Source organism: Macaca nemestrina, chromosome 7, assembly GCF_043159975.1.
Source record: "Macaca nemestrina isolate mMacNem1 chromosome 7, mMacNem.hap1, whole genome shotgun sequence".
Taxonomy (NCBI): Eukaryota; Metazoa; Chordata; class Mammalia; order Primates; family Cercopithecidae; genus Macaca; species Macaca nemestrina.
In genome coordinates, this window is record NC_092131.1 from 145,050,885 (window position 1) to 145,068,532 (window position 17,648).

At 36.5% G+C, this 17,648-nt stretch overlaps 1 protein-coding gene across 7 annotated transcripts in view; it reads right to left on the bottom strand.

Annotated features, from left to right (window-relative positions):
* LOC105489751 (transcription factor 12) overlaps positions 1 to 17,648 on the bottom strand; it is a 366,026-nt gene that overhangs the window by 178,213 nt on the left and 170,165 nt on the right. For all 7 annotated transcript variants that reach the window (XM_011754809.3, XM_011754800.3, XM_011754791.3 and 4 more), the window contains one exon: positions 14,191 to 14,293. In XM_011754809.3, coding sequence (XP_011753111.1) covers positions 14,191 to 14,293 — 103 coding nt within the window. The remainder of the gene's footprint in view (positions 1 to 14,190; positions 14,294 to 17,648) is intronic.

The following is a 17,648-nucleotide window of genomic DNA, read 5'->3' on the forward strand; positions in this document are numbered from 1 at the left end:
ACTCAAGAATTTATTAGAATTTCACTGTTTTTTCCACCTATGTAATTTTTCTGTTCCAAGATCCAATCCAAGATACCACATTGCATTTAGATATGTATCATTTCTAACACAAATCAGAACAAGCTTCTCTGCACTTAGCCTTTTTTACTTAATGTATCTCAGAGATCTTTCTATCAGCACCTAAGGATATCACTCTGATGGCTGTGTAATATGCCATGTATGGATATGGAGTAATTATTTACTTAACCTTTTCTCTAATTTCTGGTTGCTTTGGTCCTAGACAGGAATTGTTGCTGTCTCCCATGTGATTTGCTTTTTATCCCTATGCTGACAGTAATCAACCACTTTTTAAATACCCCTTATAATGAACCTAACAACTCCTATTTATGGAACACTTTATAGTTTATGAAGTGGCCACAATGTTCAATCCAACAGTCCTGTAAACTTACACTGATGTCCCCATTTTGCAAGTGAAAAAAATAAGACTCTAAGTGACTTGTTCAAGAGCATAAATAAAGACCAAACCAGGGTTTCTCATTAAAAACTTTTCGAGATCGCCTGGCCAACTTGGTGAACCCCTGTTTCTACTAAAAATACAAAAATTAGCTGGGTGTGGGATGCACGCCTATAATCCTAACTATAACGCACGCCTATAATTTGGGAGTCTGAGGCAGGAGAATCGCTTGAACCTGGGAGGTGAGGTTGCAGTGAGCAAAGATCACACACGCCACTGCACTCCAGCCTAGGTGACACAGTGAAACTCTGTGTAAAAAAAACGCCACCACCACCACGAAAACAACTTTACATAATTATGCAGGTACAATGAGGCACACACAAAAGTTTAAAGACATGTTCCCTCACCAGGGAGCTGCAATTTAACTGGAAAATCAAGTTTATAGGAACATTAAGAGATAGAGATACAAGGCAGTATCTATTAAGGATATTCATACAAAAAGAAGAACTTGTGTTAGAATTTGAAAGCTAAACAACATATATGCGTTAGGAAGATAAAGACCAGCAAGATTGGTCGGGCACAGTGGCTCCCGCCTGTAATCCCAGCATTTTGGGAGGCCAAGGCAGGTGGATCATTTGAGGTCAGGAGTTCAAAGTCAGCCTGGCCAATATGGTGAAACCCCATCTCTACTAAAAGTACAAAAATTAGCTGGGTATAGTGGTGGGCGCCTGTAATCCCAGCTACTCGGGAGGCTGAGGCAGGAGAACTGCTTGAACCTGGGAGGCGGAGGTTGCAGTGAGCAGAAATCATGCCACTGCACTCCAGCCTACGTGACAAAGTGAGACTCCATCTCACAGAAACACCAAACCAAACCAAACAAAACACCAAAGACCAGCAAGATAGGTGAGAAAGGAGGAGGGATAGGGAAGAATGCCTAAATCCTGCTCAAAGGAGAACAAGGAGATCACTCAGACCAAGTAAAACCTAAACAAAATAAAGATTTATGGCCGGGAGCAGTGGCTCATGCCTGTAATCCCAGCACTTTGGCAAGCCAAGGCCATCAGATCACCTGAGATCAGGAGTTTGAGACCAGCCTGGCCAACGTGACAAAACCCCATCTCTTCTAAAAGTAGAAAAATTAGCTGGGTGTGGTGGTGTGCACCTGTAGTCCCAGCTACTCGGGAGGCTGAGGCAGCAGAATCACTTGAACCTGGGAGAGGGAGGTTGTGGTGAGCCCCCATCATGCCACTGCACTCCAGCCTGGGCAACAGAAAAAGACTCCATCTCAAAAAAAAAAAAAAAAAAAAAAAAAAAAAAAAAAAAAAAAAAGATTTGTTCTTGTGGCTCCACACAGGGAATCCTGCTGAAGAACCAATGTGCTTAGTGTATCGTGACAACTGTCTTATTAAGCCTCCCAAGAAAAGTTTGCCAATAATATTTTTGGATTTTGTGGCTAAACATTTTTTCCCTTCCTCTTATCTTCCAATTATGTTACGAGATAGTCTTATTTAAGTATTTTTTTCTGTATAAACATAATACATGCTCACTGTGAAAGTATAGTATATTTTCAGATATACGGTGTATCTCCTGACACTAACTTCCAATCAGACCAATGTTAATTTTTTGATATTATTATTTAGATTTTATTATCTACACATATTGCAGTAATACATTACTCTGCCTTTCCACTATGAAATACTGTATAAAAATCCTATCACAAAATACTATTTTGAAAAGTAAGTGGGTTTTTTTTTTTTTTTTTGGAGACAGAGTCTTGCTCTGTCACCCAGGCTGAAAGGCAGTGGTGCAATTTTGGTTCACTGCAACCTCCGCCTCCCGGGTTCAAGCAATTCTCCCTCCTCAGGCTCCTGAGTAGCTGGGATTACAGGCTCCAACCACCACACCCAGCTAATTTTTTTTTTGTATTTTTAATAGAGACCAGGTTTTACCATGTTAGCCAGGCTGGTCTCAAACTCCTGACCTCAAGTTATCCACCTCTCCCAGCCTGAAAGGTAAGTTTTAATGAGTGCAATGTTATTCATCATATGACCATATTATAACTTAATTAGTCCCATATTGGGTGATGTTAATTTTTCTTTACAAAATACTGTGTGTGGCAAACATTGTTGCATACACATCTTTATGTGTATTTTCAATTACTTCCTTGGGTTAAATTTCATTGTGGTAGAGCTAAGACACAATGTCTTCTTTTATTGGGTATAAAAATTCATTTTCATAACTGTGTTTGGGACTGTTTTCTTTATACAATTTGCATTTAACTTTTCCAAATGTACATCTGAAAAGTAGCTGGGACCACAGCAGGTGCCACTGCACCTGGCTAATGTTTCAAAAAATATTTTGTAGAGACAGGGTCCCAGTTAAACCCCTAAGACAGAAGACAGCCTTAAGTTGAAAGTGAATAGCATATAATAACCAAAAAATTCCTCAAACCCTAACCATTAATCACTGTACATGAAATTTTTAAATTCTGTATTTTATAAACTGCATCAAAATCCATAATTTACATTTATCTTACAAAAATTACTTATACACAGCCTAGAAAATGCTGTATTTTTATTGCACATATACTTTGGGGAGATTCTCATATGCTGGGCAGTACAGTACTGCCCAACAGTACGCTTTTTTCATTACTGTGCTATTCTCACACTATCCTCTTATCATAGATTCCCTCGATAGATTCTTTGCAGCTGTTCTCTGAAGGCTTCTCTCTACATTAGGCTGCTCAACAGAGATGCAACTGCCCAACTGCCACACCTCTATTAAGCAGCCTAATTTTCACCTTTTCCTCTTCCAATGTAGTAGTACACTAAAGCTACAATCTTATATTGCTATCTTGAGAAGTAGGGTTTTTCTAAAAGATTTCTGATTATAGAAAACTAAGGGAAACAAAGGATTTCAGAGGGAGAAAAATCTGACATTTGCCTAGAAATCTGCCCATATCATATTTGAAAGCAAAACAGAAAAACAACTCACCTAATTGGTAACTTACCATTCTGTATAGAGGCAGTATAGCTCCTCAAACTTTAGTGTAATTCACCACTACAACCACCAACCATCGTGTCTGAATTTGTTTTTTAAATAAAAAAGAAAAAACCTGGTACTTTCTATAAAATTTCACATATGTAACTTTTTTTTTTTTTTTTTTATACAAGAGTCTTGCTGTGTTACCCAAGCTGGAGTGCAGTGATGTGATCTTGGCTCACTGCAACCTCCGCCTCCTGGGTTCAAGTGATTCTTCTGTCTCAGCCTCTCTAGTAGCTGGAATTACAGGTGCGCGTCACGACGCCAGCTAATTTTGGTATTGTTAGTAGAGACAGGGCTTTGCCATGTTGACCAAACTGGTCTTGAACTCCTGACCTCAGGTAATCCACTTGCCACAGCCTCCCAAAGTGCTGGGATTACAGGCGTGAGCCACCACGCCCGGCCATATATAACTTATTAACTCTTCAACAAATTGGCAGAGTTACTACTATTTAAAGTATTTTTATTAAATTATCTAGAGCAAGACTGGCAAATGTAGCGTATGGAACAAATCCAGGCCACCAACTGTTATTTTTATAGCCCCAAATCAATGATATCTAAGTACTTATATAGCTATTTAAACATGTAGGTAGTTACATGTTTATGGCTTAGTTCATAAGCCATGAATTATATGTTTATGGCCTAGTTCATTGATTATCATTGATTTTGGTATCCTGGACCACAGTCAGACTATTTTCTATCTGGCTCTTTGTGTACAGTTTGCTAATCCCTAATCTCAGGGACAAGCGTGGAAAAGTATGTAAGAGAAATTAATAAAATTTAAAATTAACTATACATTTACTAATTGATTTAATTTGCTGTGAAGTGGCCTAGTAATGTACTCCCATTTAATTGTGACTCCCTAAAAATTTCATGGAACTTAGAAATGTGATAATCCTCCAGAGGTATACTCAAACTAAAAAACAAATATGTAATGCAAGAATGACTGTGGAACCACCAAACCATACCACATATATGGAAATACCCAAACAAACATTTTTCAAGATAAAGAAGTATTTAAAAACTCATCCTCATATATGTATGTGTGTGTGGGTGCATATGTACGTGTGTGTGTATCAGAAAGTCCTGAAATACAGGTAGAATGGCAAGTTCTAGTGTTCACAGAAACCTAAAATCAGGGGCCAGGCATGGTGGCTTATGCTTGTAATCGTAGCTCTGTGAGAGGCCAAGTCTGGAGGATCGCTTGAACCTAAGAGTTCAAGACCAGCCTGAGCAGCGCAGCAAGACCGTGTCTCTACAAAGAATAATTTTTTAAAAATTAGCTGGGTGTGGTGGCACACACCTGTAGTCCCAGTTACTTAGGAGGCTGAGTGGGGGGATCACTTGAACCTGGGAAGTTGGGGCTGCAGTAAGCCATAGATGTGTCACTGCACTCCAGTCTGGGCAACAGAGCAAGATTCTGTCTCAAAAAACAAAAATCAAAAAAACCAAAAAACCACCACCACCAGAAAAAGCCCCTCTAAAATCTAAAATCTAAAATCACAAATAAAAACAACAAATACCAAACTGGAAGTCACAAAAACCATGAAAGGCAAAGGCTGAATTTTCCAGGAAAAAAAAGAAGCTGAGATGTGGATATAAGGAGGTTACAAAAATGGTGAACTGACACTCAAAATAGGCAACTGTTTTATGGGGCTTCATATAAAACGTGAGGCTTATTCAACTACAGCAATGTAGTAAAAAACCTATACAACTAAAGGATCAGAATGTAATGGAAACCTTCAAACAATAGTAATATTTGTATAATTTAAACCAAAGCAATTCAGTATATGCTTTCAAATTTTTTTTAAAAATTAATTTGATGGCTAATTAAAACTTATATAAATACCATTGCCACTAATCAAGCTACTGTTAATTCTTCACTTTGAAAGAGGCCCTAGAGTTTTCAGGGTACGGGTAGTACCAGTAATACCTTCCCGTACTTCTATTCTTTATGACATATTATTTATCCAGTTCAAACATCTATGAGAATTTTAATATGAAAGCATTTATTTTACATAAAACATTCTGAAAGCCTTTATTAAATGATGAAGGCAGCATCTTTACTATAAGAAGTGAGTCTGGGCCAGGTATAGTGGCTCATGTCTATAATCCCGGCACTTTGGAAGGCCAAGACAGGAGGATCACTTAAACCTAGGAGTTCAAGACTAACCTGGCCAAGACAGCAAGACCTCATCTCTATTTAAAAAAAAAAAAAGAAGAAGAAGAAGTGAATCTGAAATGTTACCACATAGGAGGCATGATCTGTTAATGTTGCTCTAGGACTTTTCTTAAATCAAAACAGTGTCCCAAATTCTCAACTGCGTGCTATGGTCTGCTTCTGAAATTATATGCATACAGCAGAACTGTCAAGCTACAAAAGCTCCTTAAAAGCAATCTTTCTCTTATTCTCTAGTGACCAAGTAGCCACAGCCCCTGTCATCCACCTCACTACAGGCAAAACTCAGAACATCTCTGGTTAAGAGTTCACGTTAACTTGGCTAGAACTAGACACAAACAATGGGATGATTCAAAGAAGAATCATTTATCAGATCTATGCAACTGGCCCACTATAAAACAATAAGGATCCATAAAGATGACTACTGATCATAGACAATGCACACCCAAGTGACAATGAGGAAATGCATTGGATAAACAAATAACAGTAAAGGTGGTCCGCTTCATTTAAGTCTTTGGAGTTTGCAAGGACACACAATTAAGCCAATGTTGTGAGCTCATGAAAAAATCCATTATACCAGATAACTTAAAAAAAAAAGAAAACAAAACTCTGTGAAATATCCTCTACAGATAGTACGGCAGTCTCAAGCCAGAGTCAATCGCTTTGATCAATCTTCTGTTGAATATCTCATAATATATAAACAGAACAAATCCACTGTAAGTTGAATACTATGCAAAAGACTGAAGACTTGGTGAGGTCCATGAAAAAGGTGTTAAGGAGCCATTTAATCAAATATAAAGTCATTAATGGATTAGGATCTGAGTTAGAAACAGTGGGTTAATAACTAAGGAGAAAAAGCAACAAGATTCAAATGTGAAATATAAGACATATATTATTACCATATAAATTTTCTGAGAAAAACATGCCAAAAAAAATCAACAACTAATTCTTTGTTTAAGACCTAGTGAATAATATATAGTTCACTTTTTAATATTATATTAATTTTAATTTTTGAAATAGTTTTTAAAAATTCAAATAAAACATTTTTTTCCCTGTATTTTCTGAAATCCTGGTTACTCTTTCAAGTAATTCATTCTAGGATGAATTACCCATAGATAAGAGGGATCTGAGTCCATACAGGATTACTCTGGAAAGTGTGGAACCTCTTTCAAACTAAGGCATTGGTATTACTTTGGTCTCTTGCAGACTGGGTAGAAAAGAAGCCTTCAGGTCATCTCTGGCTCACAGAAACAGCTTCAGCTTCAAAGAATGGCTATCAAAATTCATTCTAACCATAGAAAGAGAACTGCTTTTTAGGCTGTAGAGGCAGGGCAGGGGCATGGAAAAGGTGATACTGCCAGGAACAGGATGTTATAAATTAAATGCACATTTCCACTGAAAGAAAACATTCCATACCACTAAGGAATAAGGTATCTTACAATATAATATAGCAACCAGGGAGCAATCTGGAAATATTAGAGTGAGGGATCTAGAGAAGGAGAGACCAGAACACTGTATTCTCACCTTTTCCCATTTCTCACATCCCCTATTCTTGGCCCAATTTGCCTCTCCAGTTCTTATTCTTTCAACAAAACATTTGTAAGGTGAAAGAGGGAGCCTGATGACCTTGTTTAAACCCCTAGGTCCCCCATGCTCCAAATCAATCTACTCCTAGCCTTCTTAGATAAATGGGTTAATAAACACCACTTTTTGTTTCACCCGGTTTAAGTTAGGTTCTGTCACTTATAACAGAAAGAGTGCTGACTGGAATAAATGCGACCCACAGTAAAACTTTTTCTTATCACCTCTAGTTGTGCCTGAATGTAATCTCTTCTGAATGTCTGTAAGAATTTATTCGTATCACTGACATTCTGCCATGTATATTAATTATTGAAATTCTTATCCCTCTATCACACTAAAATAATAAAGTCTGAAAAGATAGACTGAATATTATTCACTTTAATATTCTACCATTCTCCCACACAGTACTTTCCTCTGTAAAAGGCAGAAAAGGCAGAAAAAGGGCACGGTAAAGGGCAGAAAAAAAAATGGATGAATGAATACATGAAAAAGATGGAGGAAGGTATTTAACAACTCAGACTGGTTAATGAGAGTTAAGCAGAAGTCAAAGAAAGAAAAAGCAGAGCTATAATGCAAAAAAAGGTAGCAAATGAAGCAAATGGTTGAACACGAGAAGTTAAAAAAAGGGAAAAAAAGCAACGTAGAAGAAAGGGACTGTGTACTAATTAGAATCAAGAGGGTCAAGGCCATGTTTCTTTTTCTGTTTTGTTTGTTTGTTTTTTAGAGATGGAGTCTTGCTCTGTCATCCAGGGTGGAGTGCAGTGGCGCGATCTCGGCTCATTGCAACCTCTGTCTCCCACATTCCAGCAATTCTCCTGCCTCAGCCTCACAAACGGCTGGGATTACAAGCATGCGCCACCATGCCTGGCTGGTTGTTTTTTTTGTTTTTGTTTTTGTTTTTTGTATTTTTAGTAGAGATGGGGTTTCATCACGTTGGTCAGGCTGGTCTCGAACTCCTGACCTCAGGTGATCCTACAGTGAGCCATTGTGCCTGGTCAGGGCCATGTTTCAAACTAACGAGTCATTTCATTTTTCTTGGCTTTAGTGCCTTCAATTGTATCTAGGCTCCTTTCACTCAAGTTTCTCTTGGTGCCAACATTTTGTGTTTGTCAGTACAGCCAAAGGTCAGAGAATGTAGATCAATGAATATACAATCATATTCTTTCATGAAACTTAGGGTTAATAAAACAGTAGAAAAAGTAAAAGGCCTCATCCTTATGAAATACTATCAAATCAGATACTATTTCCCTTAAACACTTCATAATCATTTTCAATATCTCATCTAGTGAAGAAATTTCAAGTACATCAAACTTATACATTTTTTTTTTTTTTTTTTTTAAAGACAGGGTTGGATCTATTGCCCAGGCTGGAGTACAGTGAAGTGATCTGGCTCACTGTAACCTCCACCTCCTTGGCTCAAGCAACCTTCCCTCCTCAGCCTCCCAGGTAGCTGGGACCAAAGGCATGTGCCACCATGCCTGGCTAATTTTTTGTAGAGACAGGGTTTTACCATATTGCTCAGGGTGGTCTTAAACTCCTGGGCTCAAGCAATACTCCTGGCTTGGCCTCCCAAAGTGCTGGGAATGTGAGTCACCCCGTTCAGCCAAAATCGTTACTTTTGAGGGCAGGGTTGTATTACCCTTTGATAGTCTGAAAATGGTGATTCTACATATTTTGTAACTCTAGGAGATTTCAGAATTTTTCATAGGTTACAGAGCAAGCAGTATCAAGTTTACAAAATAATTTTCTTTGAAATTTGGTTGAGGTACCAGATATATGGAAAAATAGTGTACTTGGGCTTAAATTCCCAGACAAATCCACTGAAACCTATGTAATCTACAATGAAATGGAAATAAAACATAGAAGTTTTACCAGAGGGGCCCTTTAAGTTCTGAGATACAGAAGGTGGAGTTAAGCAAAGACATTCCAGCAGCAATGCGAAGACACTTGGTTTGCTTATAAGTCAAATGCTTATAAGCAGAGGTTTGACAATAATATACTTGAGCAATTAGACCCAACCTGTTAAATGAGTTAACATGCCTAAAATAAGTTTCAACAGTATATACAGTCTGCCCTCTATCTGTGGGTTCCACATCTGTGAAATCAATCAACCACAATTTGAAAATATTCAGGGGAAAAAAATGGATGGTTGCATCTGTGCTGATGTACACAGACATTTTTTTCCTTGTCATTATGCCCTAAACAATACAACGTAAGAACTATTTACACAGCAATTACATTGTGTTAGGTATTATATGTAAGTTATAGATGATTTAAAGTATACAGGAGGATGTGCGTGGGTTATATGCAAAAACTATACCATTTTATATATACAAGGGAGTTGAGCATCAGGGGACCCAATCCCTCACAGATACTAAGGGATGACTGTATAGCAATTCTATTAACATCATGCTATTTTACTTTTCAGAGATCTTTCATGATCTTTTTTTTTCCCTTAAAAAACCAGAAAGATTTCTCAGTGTCCCATGGAAAACTAGTTTCTCAGAAGCTAATGATGCTTTTTACAGAAAGCCTTCTGTGCCTAATGTGATTTTGGGGTGTAGGAAGCTAAACAAAGTTAAATCAGCTTCTTTTTTCAGAGTCTTTAACATTCCAAAGAACAATCTGAATTTCTAAGAGGGAAAAACTGACACAAAATGGTGTCCAAAGTTATTTCACTGTGGAACCGTGACTTTTTTCAATGGTCATCCCTCAAGATCAGTGTCTCCGTAATTATGGTTTAAGAAAATGCTGCGCTAGTAAAAAACCTGAGATATGAAGAAAGAATAGGTATCTTAAACACCTAAACAGTGTGGCCTAATGGAAACAGCATTTAACTAAGAGTCAAGAGATACAAGTTCTACATTTAGTTTTGATATTTACTGGATTTGTGACCTCAGAAAGAAACACTTAATTGTCCTCTGCCTTAGTTTTAATCATTTGCAAAATAGCAATTATAATTCTAGTTGCAGCCTTTTTCAGGGTTGAATAAAAGTTATTAAATTTATGAGATTATGGAATTGTAAAATTCTAGAGCTGTATAAGACCTCTGAAAATTCTCAGCATTACCTTATCAGAAAGGCAATGATTATTTTCAGAATCTAGATTAAAATCCACACCTCCTAACTCTCAGCCCTGCAATTTCCCCCATACCACCACATATTACATTCACTCTTGAAAAGAAAAATTGTTAACAAACCATCTCTAGAGGCAAAATAGGGTCTCAGAAAGGAACACAATTAAGGGTCTCAGAAAACAAGCAAAAGTGAAGATAATCTTACACCTTAAGTCTCCCTTTTATCACATATAGACATACATACATCCTAAAATAAGTAAAGCTTATAAACAAGTAGGGATAAAAAGATAATAGTAGTTTATTACACAATCACTTGGGGATGGAAGGCAGGTAATTCTGTGAGAATAATTTGTTTCTAAGTTCAACCAGTAAACTGATCCTGCCATCATCAAAAATATGACTAATTATGAATAGGTAAAGGAAAACAAATATTACTGAAATTAACGAGAGAATCAAGGGTGGAGAAATGGACCAGAGCCGGAAGAAGCTTGAGATAGACAAGGCTACTTGGTGATAGTAGACTTGAACTGACCATGGGATTCACTGCTATGGTCAAAGCTTTTCATCTAGTTGTAATATTACAGGGTACAGAATTGCTTGATGCTAATTACCTAGTGATGTGTCAAAAAGATGTACTTATTTCACTTGAAACATAAGAAAAGCCCTCTTTCCCATATTGACATATCCACAGGAGAATTCTGCAATTCATAAAAGAAACATTAACTGATTCCGCATAAAACACTTCAAAATATCTACATGAATATATAAACACACTTTTTGTCGCAAATAGTTCATTACTGAATTGTTATCAACCCTTGTTAGACAAAATTTCACATTTTTGCAATGTACAAAATCATTAAAGTGCCTGGAAGCTCTATCACAGAAGACAGTGGTGCTTTATAATCCACAATTTCTTCAGGCAAATGTGCTTATGGCTGAACATAATACTCAAAATAACAACATTCCCTAGATCTACAATCCCTCCCCTACTTAATGGTGTTTTTATATGTTGACAGCAACATGAAATGTTACTGCTTTCCTTTTAGTTTTAACTGTTTCTGAACATTCATCATTCACAGCACCACTCTCAACTGTTACCTGTAGAGATGACTGGGTATCAACAGTTCCAAATGCTTCGAATACTACCATACACATCTCAGCAGAACTTTAACAATTTAGGTTTTTCAGCCAGAAACTCCCTTAAATTATCAAACAGCCAGAAAAGTCAGTCTATACATTGTAATTCTACATATTGCTATAAACCCACATGTTTGGGTGTCAGTTCAGTTACTTCAGCTCATATCGAGTTGGACTGCCTGTTGCTATATGGAACTGCATTGTGATTTAAGAGGCATTCATTTCCAAAAGCAAGCTATTGTTGTGCAGATTGTTTACACTGTTGTTAGACTAAGGTATCTCATTTGATCATTTTTACTGAAAATAAAGATACGTGAAGTATATCAGATATTGCCAATGACCAGTGAATTTCTTTTGAACCTATCTGCTTAATCATTTCAGGGTTCTCTCTCCTTCTTTTATATATAAGTAAGTATTTTTACATTAGGTAGTTAAAACTCACAAATAAAACGTATGGTCTGGGCCAGACATGGTGGCTCATGCCTATAATTGCAACATTTTGGGAGGCTGGTGCAGGAGGATCACTTGAGGCCAGGAGTTCAAAACCAGTCTGGTCAACACAGTGAGGCCTCATCTCTACAAAATAAAAAACAAAAAAAGTAGCTGGTGTTGTGCTAAGGAAGGAGGACAGCTTGAGCTCAGGAGTTCAAGGCTGTAGTGAGCCATCATCATGTGATTGCACTCTAGCTTGGGTGACAGAGTGAGACCCTGTCTCGAAAATAAGAAAAGAAAATGTATGGTTTGTATATCTGCATCTGATACAAAGTAGTACCTAAACAATGTAGTTCAGATGAATGCAGAATTTTTCATTTGAATTGTTAAGAGATCAATCTACTTACAAATAATTATTTACTTCAAGACTTTTTTTAGATGTTGATTTTATACACAGGGTATGGATGACTATTAAAAGTATTCTAAAAATCATCTGAAAACTAAAGAAACCAACAAGCACATGCTTGTAATTGCTCCAACTGAGAAAATGTTACCTCAAAGTGAATTACAGAAATATTGTTAGTCAACATCTGCTCAGAGCAAGTGACTGACATATATACCTCTTAGTATTCATTTAATTTCCACACTTGTCCTGTACAAAATTTTAATCGTCATCTTGGCACAAAGCTGTGCTAATGATGAAATTCCATTGGGCCTAAAAGTCATCTCTATGAGTGAAGAATAAAGGTAAGAACATAAATACAAAAAGAGCAATTTCTGATTTTTTACAGTTCAGAGTTATATTCTCAATTAAGAAAGCTTAGTTTAATCCAAAATTACAAAAACATTGACTTTTACTTGCCCTACTACACTTAATATAAATTAAATCCTACTTGGGGAAAAGTTATACTCCAAAAGGAAATTATTTGGAGTGTTACATGGATTTTACTTTGATGGCAAGCTGAATTAAAACTTTAAAAAATAAATTAGAAAGTTTTCCCTACGCAAATAATTTACTATAAACCTAACTCTGATTTTTTATCTGGAATGATAACACATTTAATACCGTGATTTTCAACACAAGTTTCATTGCTGATTAGATTTTTTTCACTCTTCTGTCATACTCTAATGGTTCTTCTGGCTTCAAACTGTCAACCACCTTAGGCAAAATCCACACTAGACGATCAGACTCTGTCTCCTCAACACTACAGAGAATAAAGGAAACAAAGACTGTGCAAAGCAAATCATTTTACAGAAATTGCAGACCACCAGGATTTGGGATTTGGGTAATCTACTTAGATTAGTATGGCTGTGTCTTAAAAGGATGATTCTAAGATCACAATATAGGTCATGTCCTTAAGAAATAAAAAAAGTAATGAAATCAATGTCTATTACACAAACTTTCAATATTTATATGATGCCAATAACTGGTAAAACAGTTATAACTGGTAAAACAGATGAAAGTTTTTGTAATATGCTCAGCCCCAGCATACGCAAGAAAAAAATGTCATAAAACATACAGATTATTTTCAATCAGGGTTTGCAAAAAGGTAAAATATTTACACATTTAAAAAACGGTATTCAAACTGAAAAAAAACACGCTTGGGTTTATAATTTTAGACTGAACAACTTTAAACTTTCATTTGAGACAGAGAAGGAGAAAGGAAAGGAGGGGTGTTTTGCAGAGCATGATTAACCACAAAGGTTTTGCCAAAACATAAAATCAGGTTTAGATGGTAATTCATACCCTTCTTGAAAGTGCAACTTCACTTCTTCAAACCAAAACTTTTAAAAAGTCCTAGTATGAAGCCAAGTGCTTAAAACAATGCTGCAATATCTAAATGTACTATGTTTTAATCAAATTGTGCCAGGAGAAATACTGTCCAATGCAAGTAAAATCTGCCTAAAATCACTGCTATGTTACATTTTTAATTACAACATAATACTACTGTTAAGAGAAATAGTAACATCACAAATGCCCCTAAAACAATACTTCTCTGCCCCAGAACACATGTAATGCTTGAGGTCACAAAGACATTGTCAAAACTGACAATCAAAACACTGCCACTTCCTTTTTTGACACCAAAACAATAATGCTTTAAGAGAAGACTCCAAATTTTCTGGACATTTGATCCTCAAGCTGTGCTGAACAAGAAAAGCCCTAAATGCCGCTAGAAACTCAAGAACTTTCTTCTAGATACTTACCTGTCCCTCCTGGACAAAGGGATAAAAAACGTCTCTGACCAAAGAAGCTTTGAGAAGACTACTTGCAGAGAATTACCAACTTACCCATCAGATTTGAGTTCATGAAAGGTGTTGGGGACAAGCCTTCATGGGCTCCTAATCGACTGTCGTTCAAGTGATCACTGTAATGAGGGCTGTCTGTAAAACCCTAGGGGGAAAAAAGATCAGAGTATTAAAGAGATTATTTGGCAGTCCCGCTAATTGAGCATAATGACACTCACCTAATTAATATACAGACTTACTTACACATGGTCATCTCTAACCAAGTTTCTTGTTCATTATTTGAAAAGCTAACAGCAGAAGTGCTTCTTTTATTCCTTTTAAGATGTTCATGTCAAAAAACATTTTCTCAATGATCGTAAAGCAAAGTGGGTTTCTATAAATAAACACTAACCATGAGCACCAATGTTTTCAAAGTATCAGCTTTTCTGATGGGATGGGGAGCTATAAGAATTCTGTAAATTATTACTAAAATTACCTCTAAGATTACTTTACATCCAAAGGGAAGTACAATGGATAATTTTTTTAAAAAAATGAATTAAGAAAATATATTTCTCGATTGTAATAAATTAGGGAAATGCTTATCTTTATCCTCCTATTCAATCCCTTCCTCCAGACCCTAAAAATAAAGGGTTAGGCAATTACAAGTTTGACTTAAAATACTAAAACTAATCCACAATCAATATGCTAGAAATGAATCCTTTCCCAAATGGCAAATATTCAACAAAAAAGGTCTATTTATACTCATTTTAATACTACTGTAGTATAACAATATATATTCCTACAGAAACCGAGCCATGTAAAAAGGAAAACAATTATTAAAAATAGCTGATTTAAATTATTAAGAAAGAAATTACAAACACCATAAAAACAATAAAGCTAATGTTACTTTTCACAGTAGCTGTTATTACATTTCTCCTTATAGTTGAAAACATACTTTTTTAAAGCAAAGGGGAAAAAAGGTAAAATTTACAAACAAAAACAAGTGTTACAAAATTACTATGTAATGAAACCTGGACTGGTTCTCAGACTTTTACACACTCTTAAGTACAGCATCTCTTCCAAAATCATATTGTTTCTAAAGAAGGCTTTGAACTCTATTAATTAAAACTGCAGGTCATATATATCTCTGCCAATTTAAAACCGACATGGTAAAAACCAAACAAATGTATAAGAAGCCCAAGTAAGAGACAAAACTACGCTGGCTCACAGAAACCAGAAACCATCCAGAATCCCCTGGGACTAAAAAAATCATGAATCACTGAACATTTATCATTACCCAGACTGCAGGCTACCATTTAAGAGGACATTAGTGCGACTGGAACAGGCCTCACTATCTTTGCAGGCATGCTGTCAGTTCAATGAAAGGGCTAGGAATAGAGGGCTAAATAACTGTCAGATCATTACAAAGTTGCTTATAGATGCATGTCACAACTCCTTCTGCTGTTCTGTTTTAAAACTAATCTTCTGGGAGTGCTAACTCCCAAATAAATCTTTGTTTCATTTTTACATACTTTAGAATTACTGATAGACATGTGATAGATAGACATTCAAGAAGAATCTGGGTGACATTCACAACTTATGACCACAAGTGTTCTCTGGTAACCACAACTGTAAGTCCTGCCTGATACAGCCACATTTAGTAGACCCTATATATGAAATAGGATGGCTCTTAGCCAACGTCACCCCATAGAGTTTACCTTTTTTTTCTTTTTTGGAGACAGGGCCTTGCTCTGTTGCCCAGGCTGGAGTGCGGTGGCGTGATCACTGCTGACTAGCCTCAACCTCCCGGGCTCAAGTGATCCTCCCACCTCAGCCTCCCAGGAGTAGCTGGAACTATAGTAGTGCACCACCACACCCAACTAATTTTTAAAAAAAATTTAAGAGATGAGGTCTCACTATGTTGCCCAGGCTGGTCTCAAACTCTTGGGCTCAAGAGATCCTCCAGCCTTGGCCTCCCAAAGCGCTGGAATTACAGGCCTGAGCCACCACGCCTGGCCCATAGAATTTGCTTTTACTACTTAAAATGAATACTAAGTGACAAATCACTATCTCACATACATCTGGATGTTCTCTCTGCCACCCTTCCCACTGTCATTCTTAGGCACACAAAGGAAGGCATCAAAACCTATAAACATACTCACTTAAATATTGTTTGTCATCCTAAAACAATACTACTCTAGAAAAATGCCAATTAAAATGTGCTTGTGGAACAGCTACATTGTTCACACTACATTTGAATGCTAAAGGAGAATGAAAGAGTAATTTTGCATTCTCCCAGTTCTCCTCATTCTTGAACAACAAAAAGTAAAAACACTGCAGTTTTTTTTAAAAAAATTATTTCCTAAAGCACCACTATATAAATATATTTAAGTGTGAAATATATTTATGGTGTTGCTAAATGACTACACATAATTTATTAACTTTGTAAATTACACGTAGTGTCTTTTACCCTGCTACCCTAACCTTTTTGCTGTTCCCACTGCTAATGACCGGGATTGTCATAGTGCACCAGAAAATAGGAGTCTATAAATTTTTTTCCTCAAATACAAGCAAGAGTTGGACATGAATCCTCAATATGTACTTATTGGGATTATATGCATATACTATTAATCCACATATCAAGTATCAGTAAGGCATAATTTCTCTCATTTAAGGATAAAAATTAGGTATTTTCCCTAACACCTTAGAGGTTCAATTTAGCAAAAGCAACTTTGTTTAAAAGTCACTGTCCAAGAGACAAGAAGGGAATAATAGTTCTTCATCTACAGGTGCAAACTGATGCTGGGAGAAGGAACAATAGACTTGCAAAATGTTTGTCACAGTTTTACATTACATACAACTGTACACCAAAACTTCACTTCAAGGACTGGGGGTAGTTTACTGTTTGGGATTATTCCTGTCATTCCTTTCACACAGTAGTAGTAATACCCACCCAGAGTACAACTTTTGGTGAAACAAGGTGAATAGTTATGAGATAATTCACAAATATTTAAATAAGATTATCACAAGTCATATGTTTAAAATCGGTTCTAGAAATGTACAACTATTAGCATGTCAATGTATCATCTAGTTGACTGATACCTACAGCAGTGCTTTGCAGACTTCAATGTTCTTATCAAACAAGTAGAGATCTTGCTAAAATGCAGATTAACATGCATAAGGTCTTGGGGGTGGGACTTGAGATTCTGAATTTCTAACAAATAGGTGATGCTGATGCTGCTGGCCTACAGACTACACTTCTAGTAGCAATAACTTAGACAACTTGGAATAAAGATCTCTTTGATAAACACAGAATAAAAAGGTCTAGAAAGGTGACAGCCAGGCACCCCCCACTGAAACCATATTAAAACACCAGAAGTTTCCAGATAAGTATAAATTAGGCAGAAACCCCACAGTTTAAAGAGAAAAAAAAAAAAAACTACAGCAATTAGAATAGCAAAATGTTTTTATGTATGTATTCATCCATGTAGTTTTAAAAGTAGAAGGTAGCTTAGCTATCA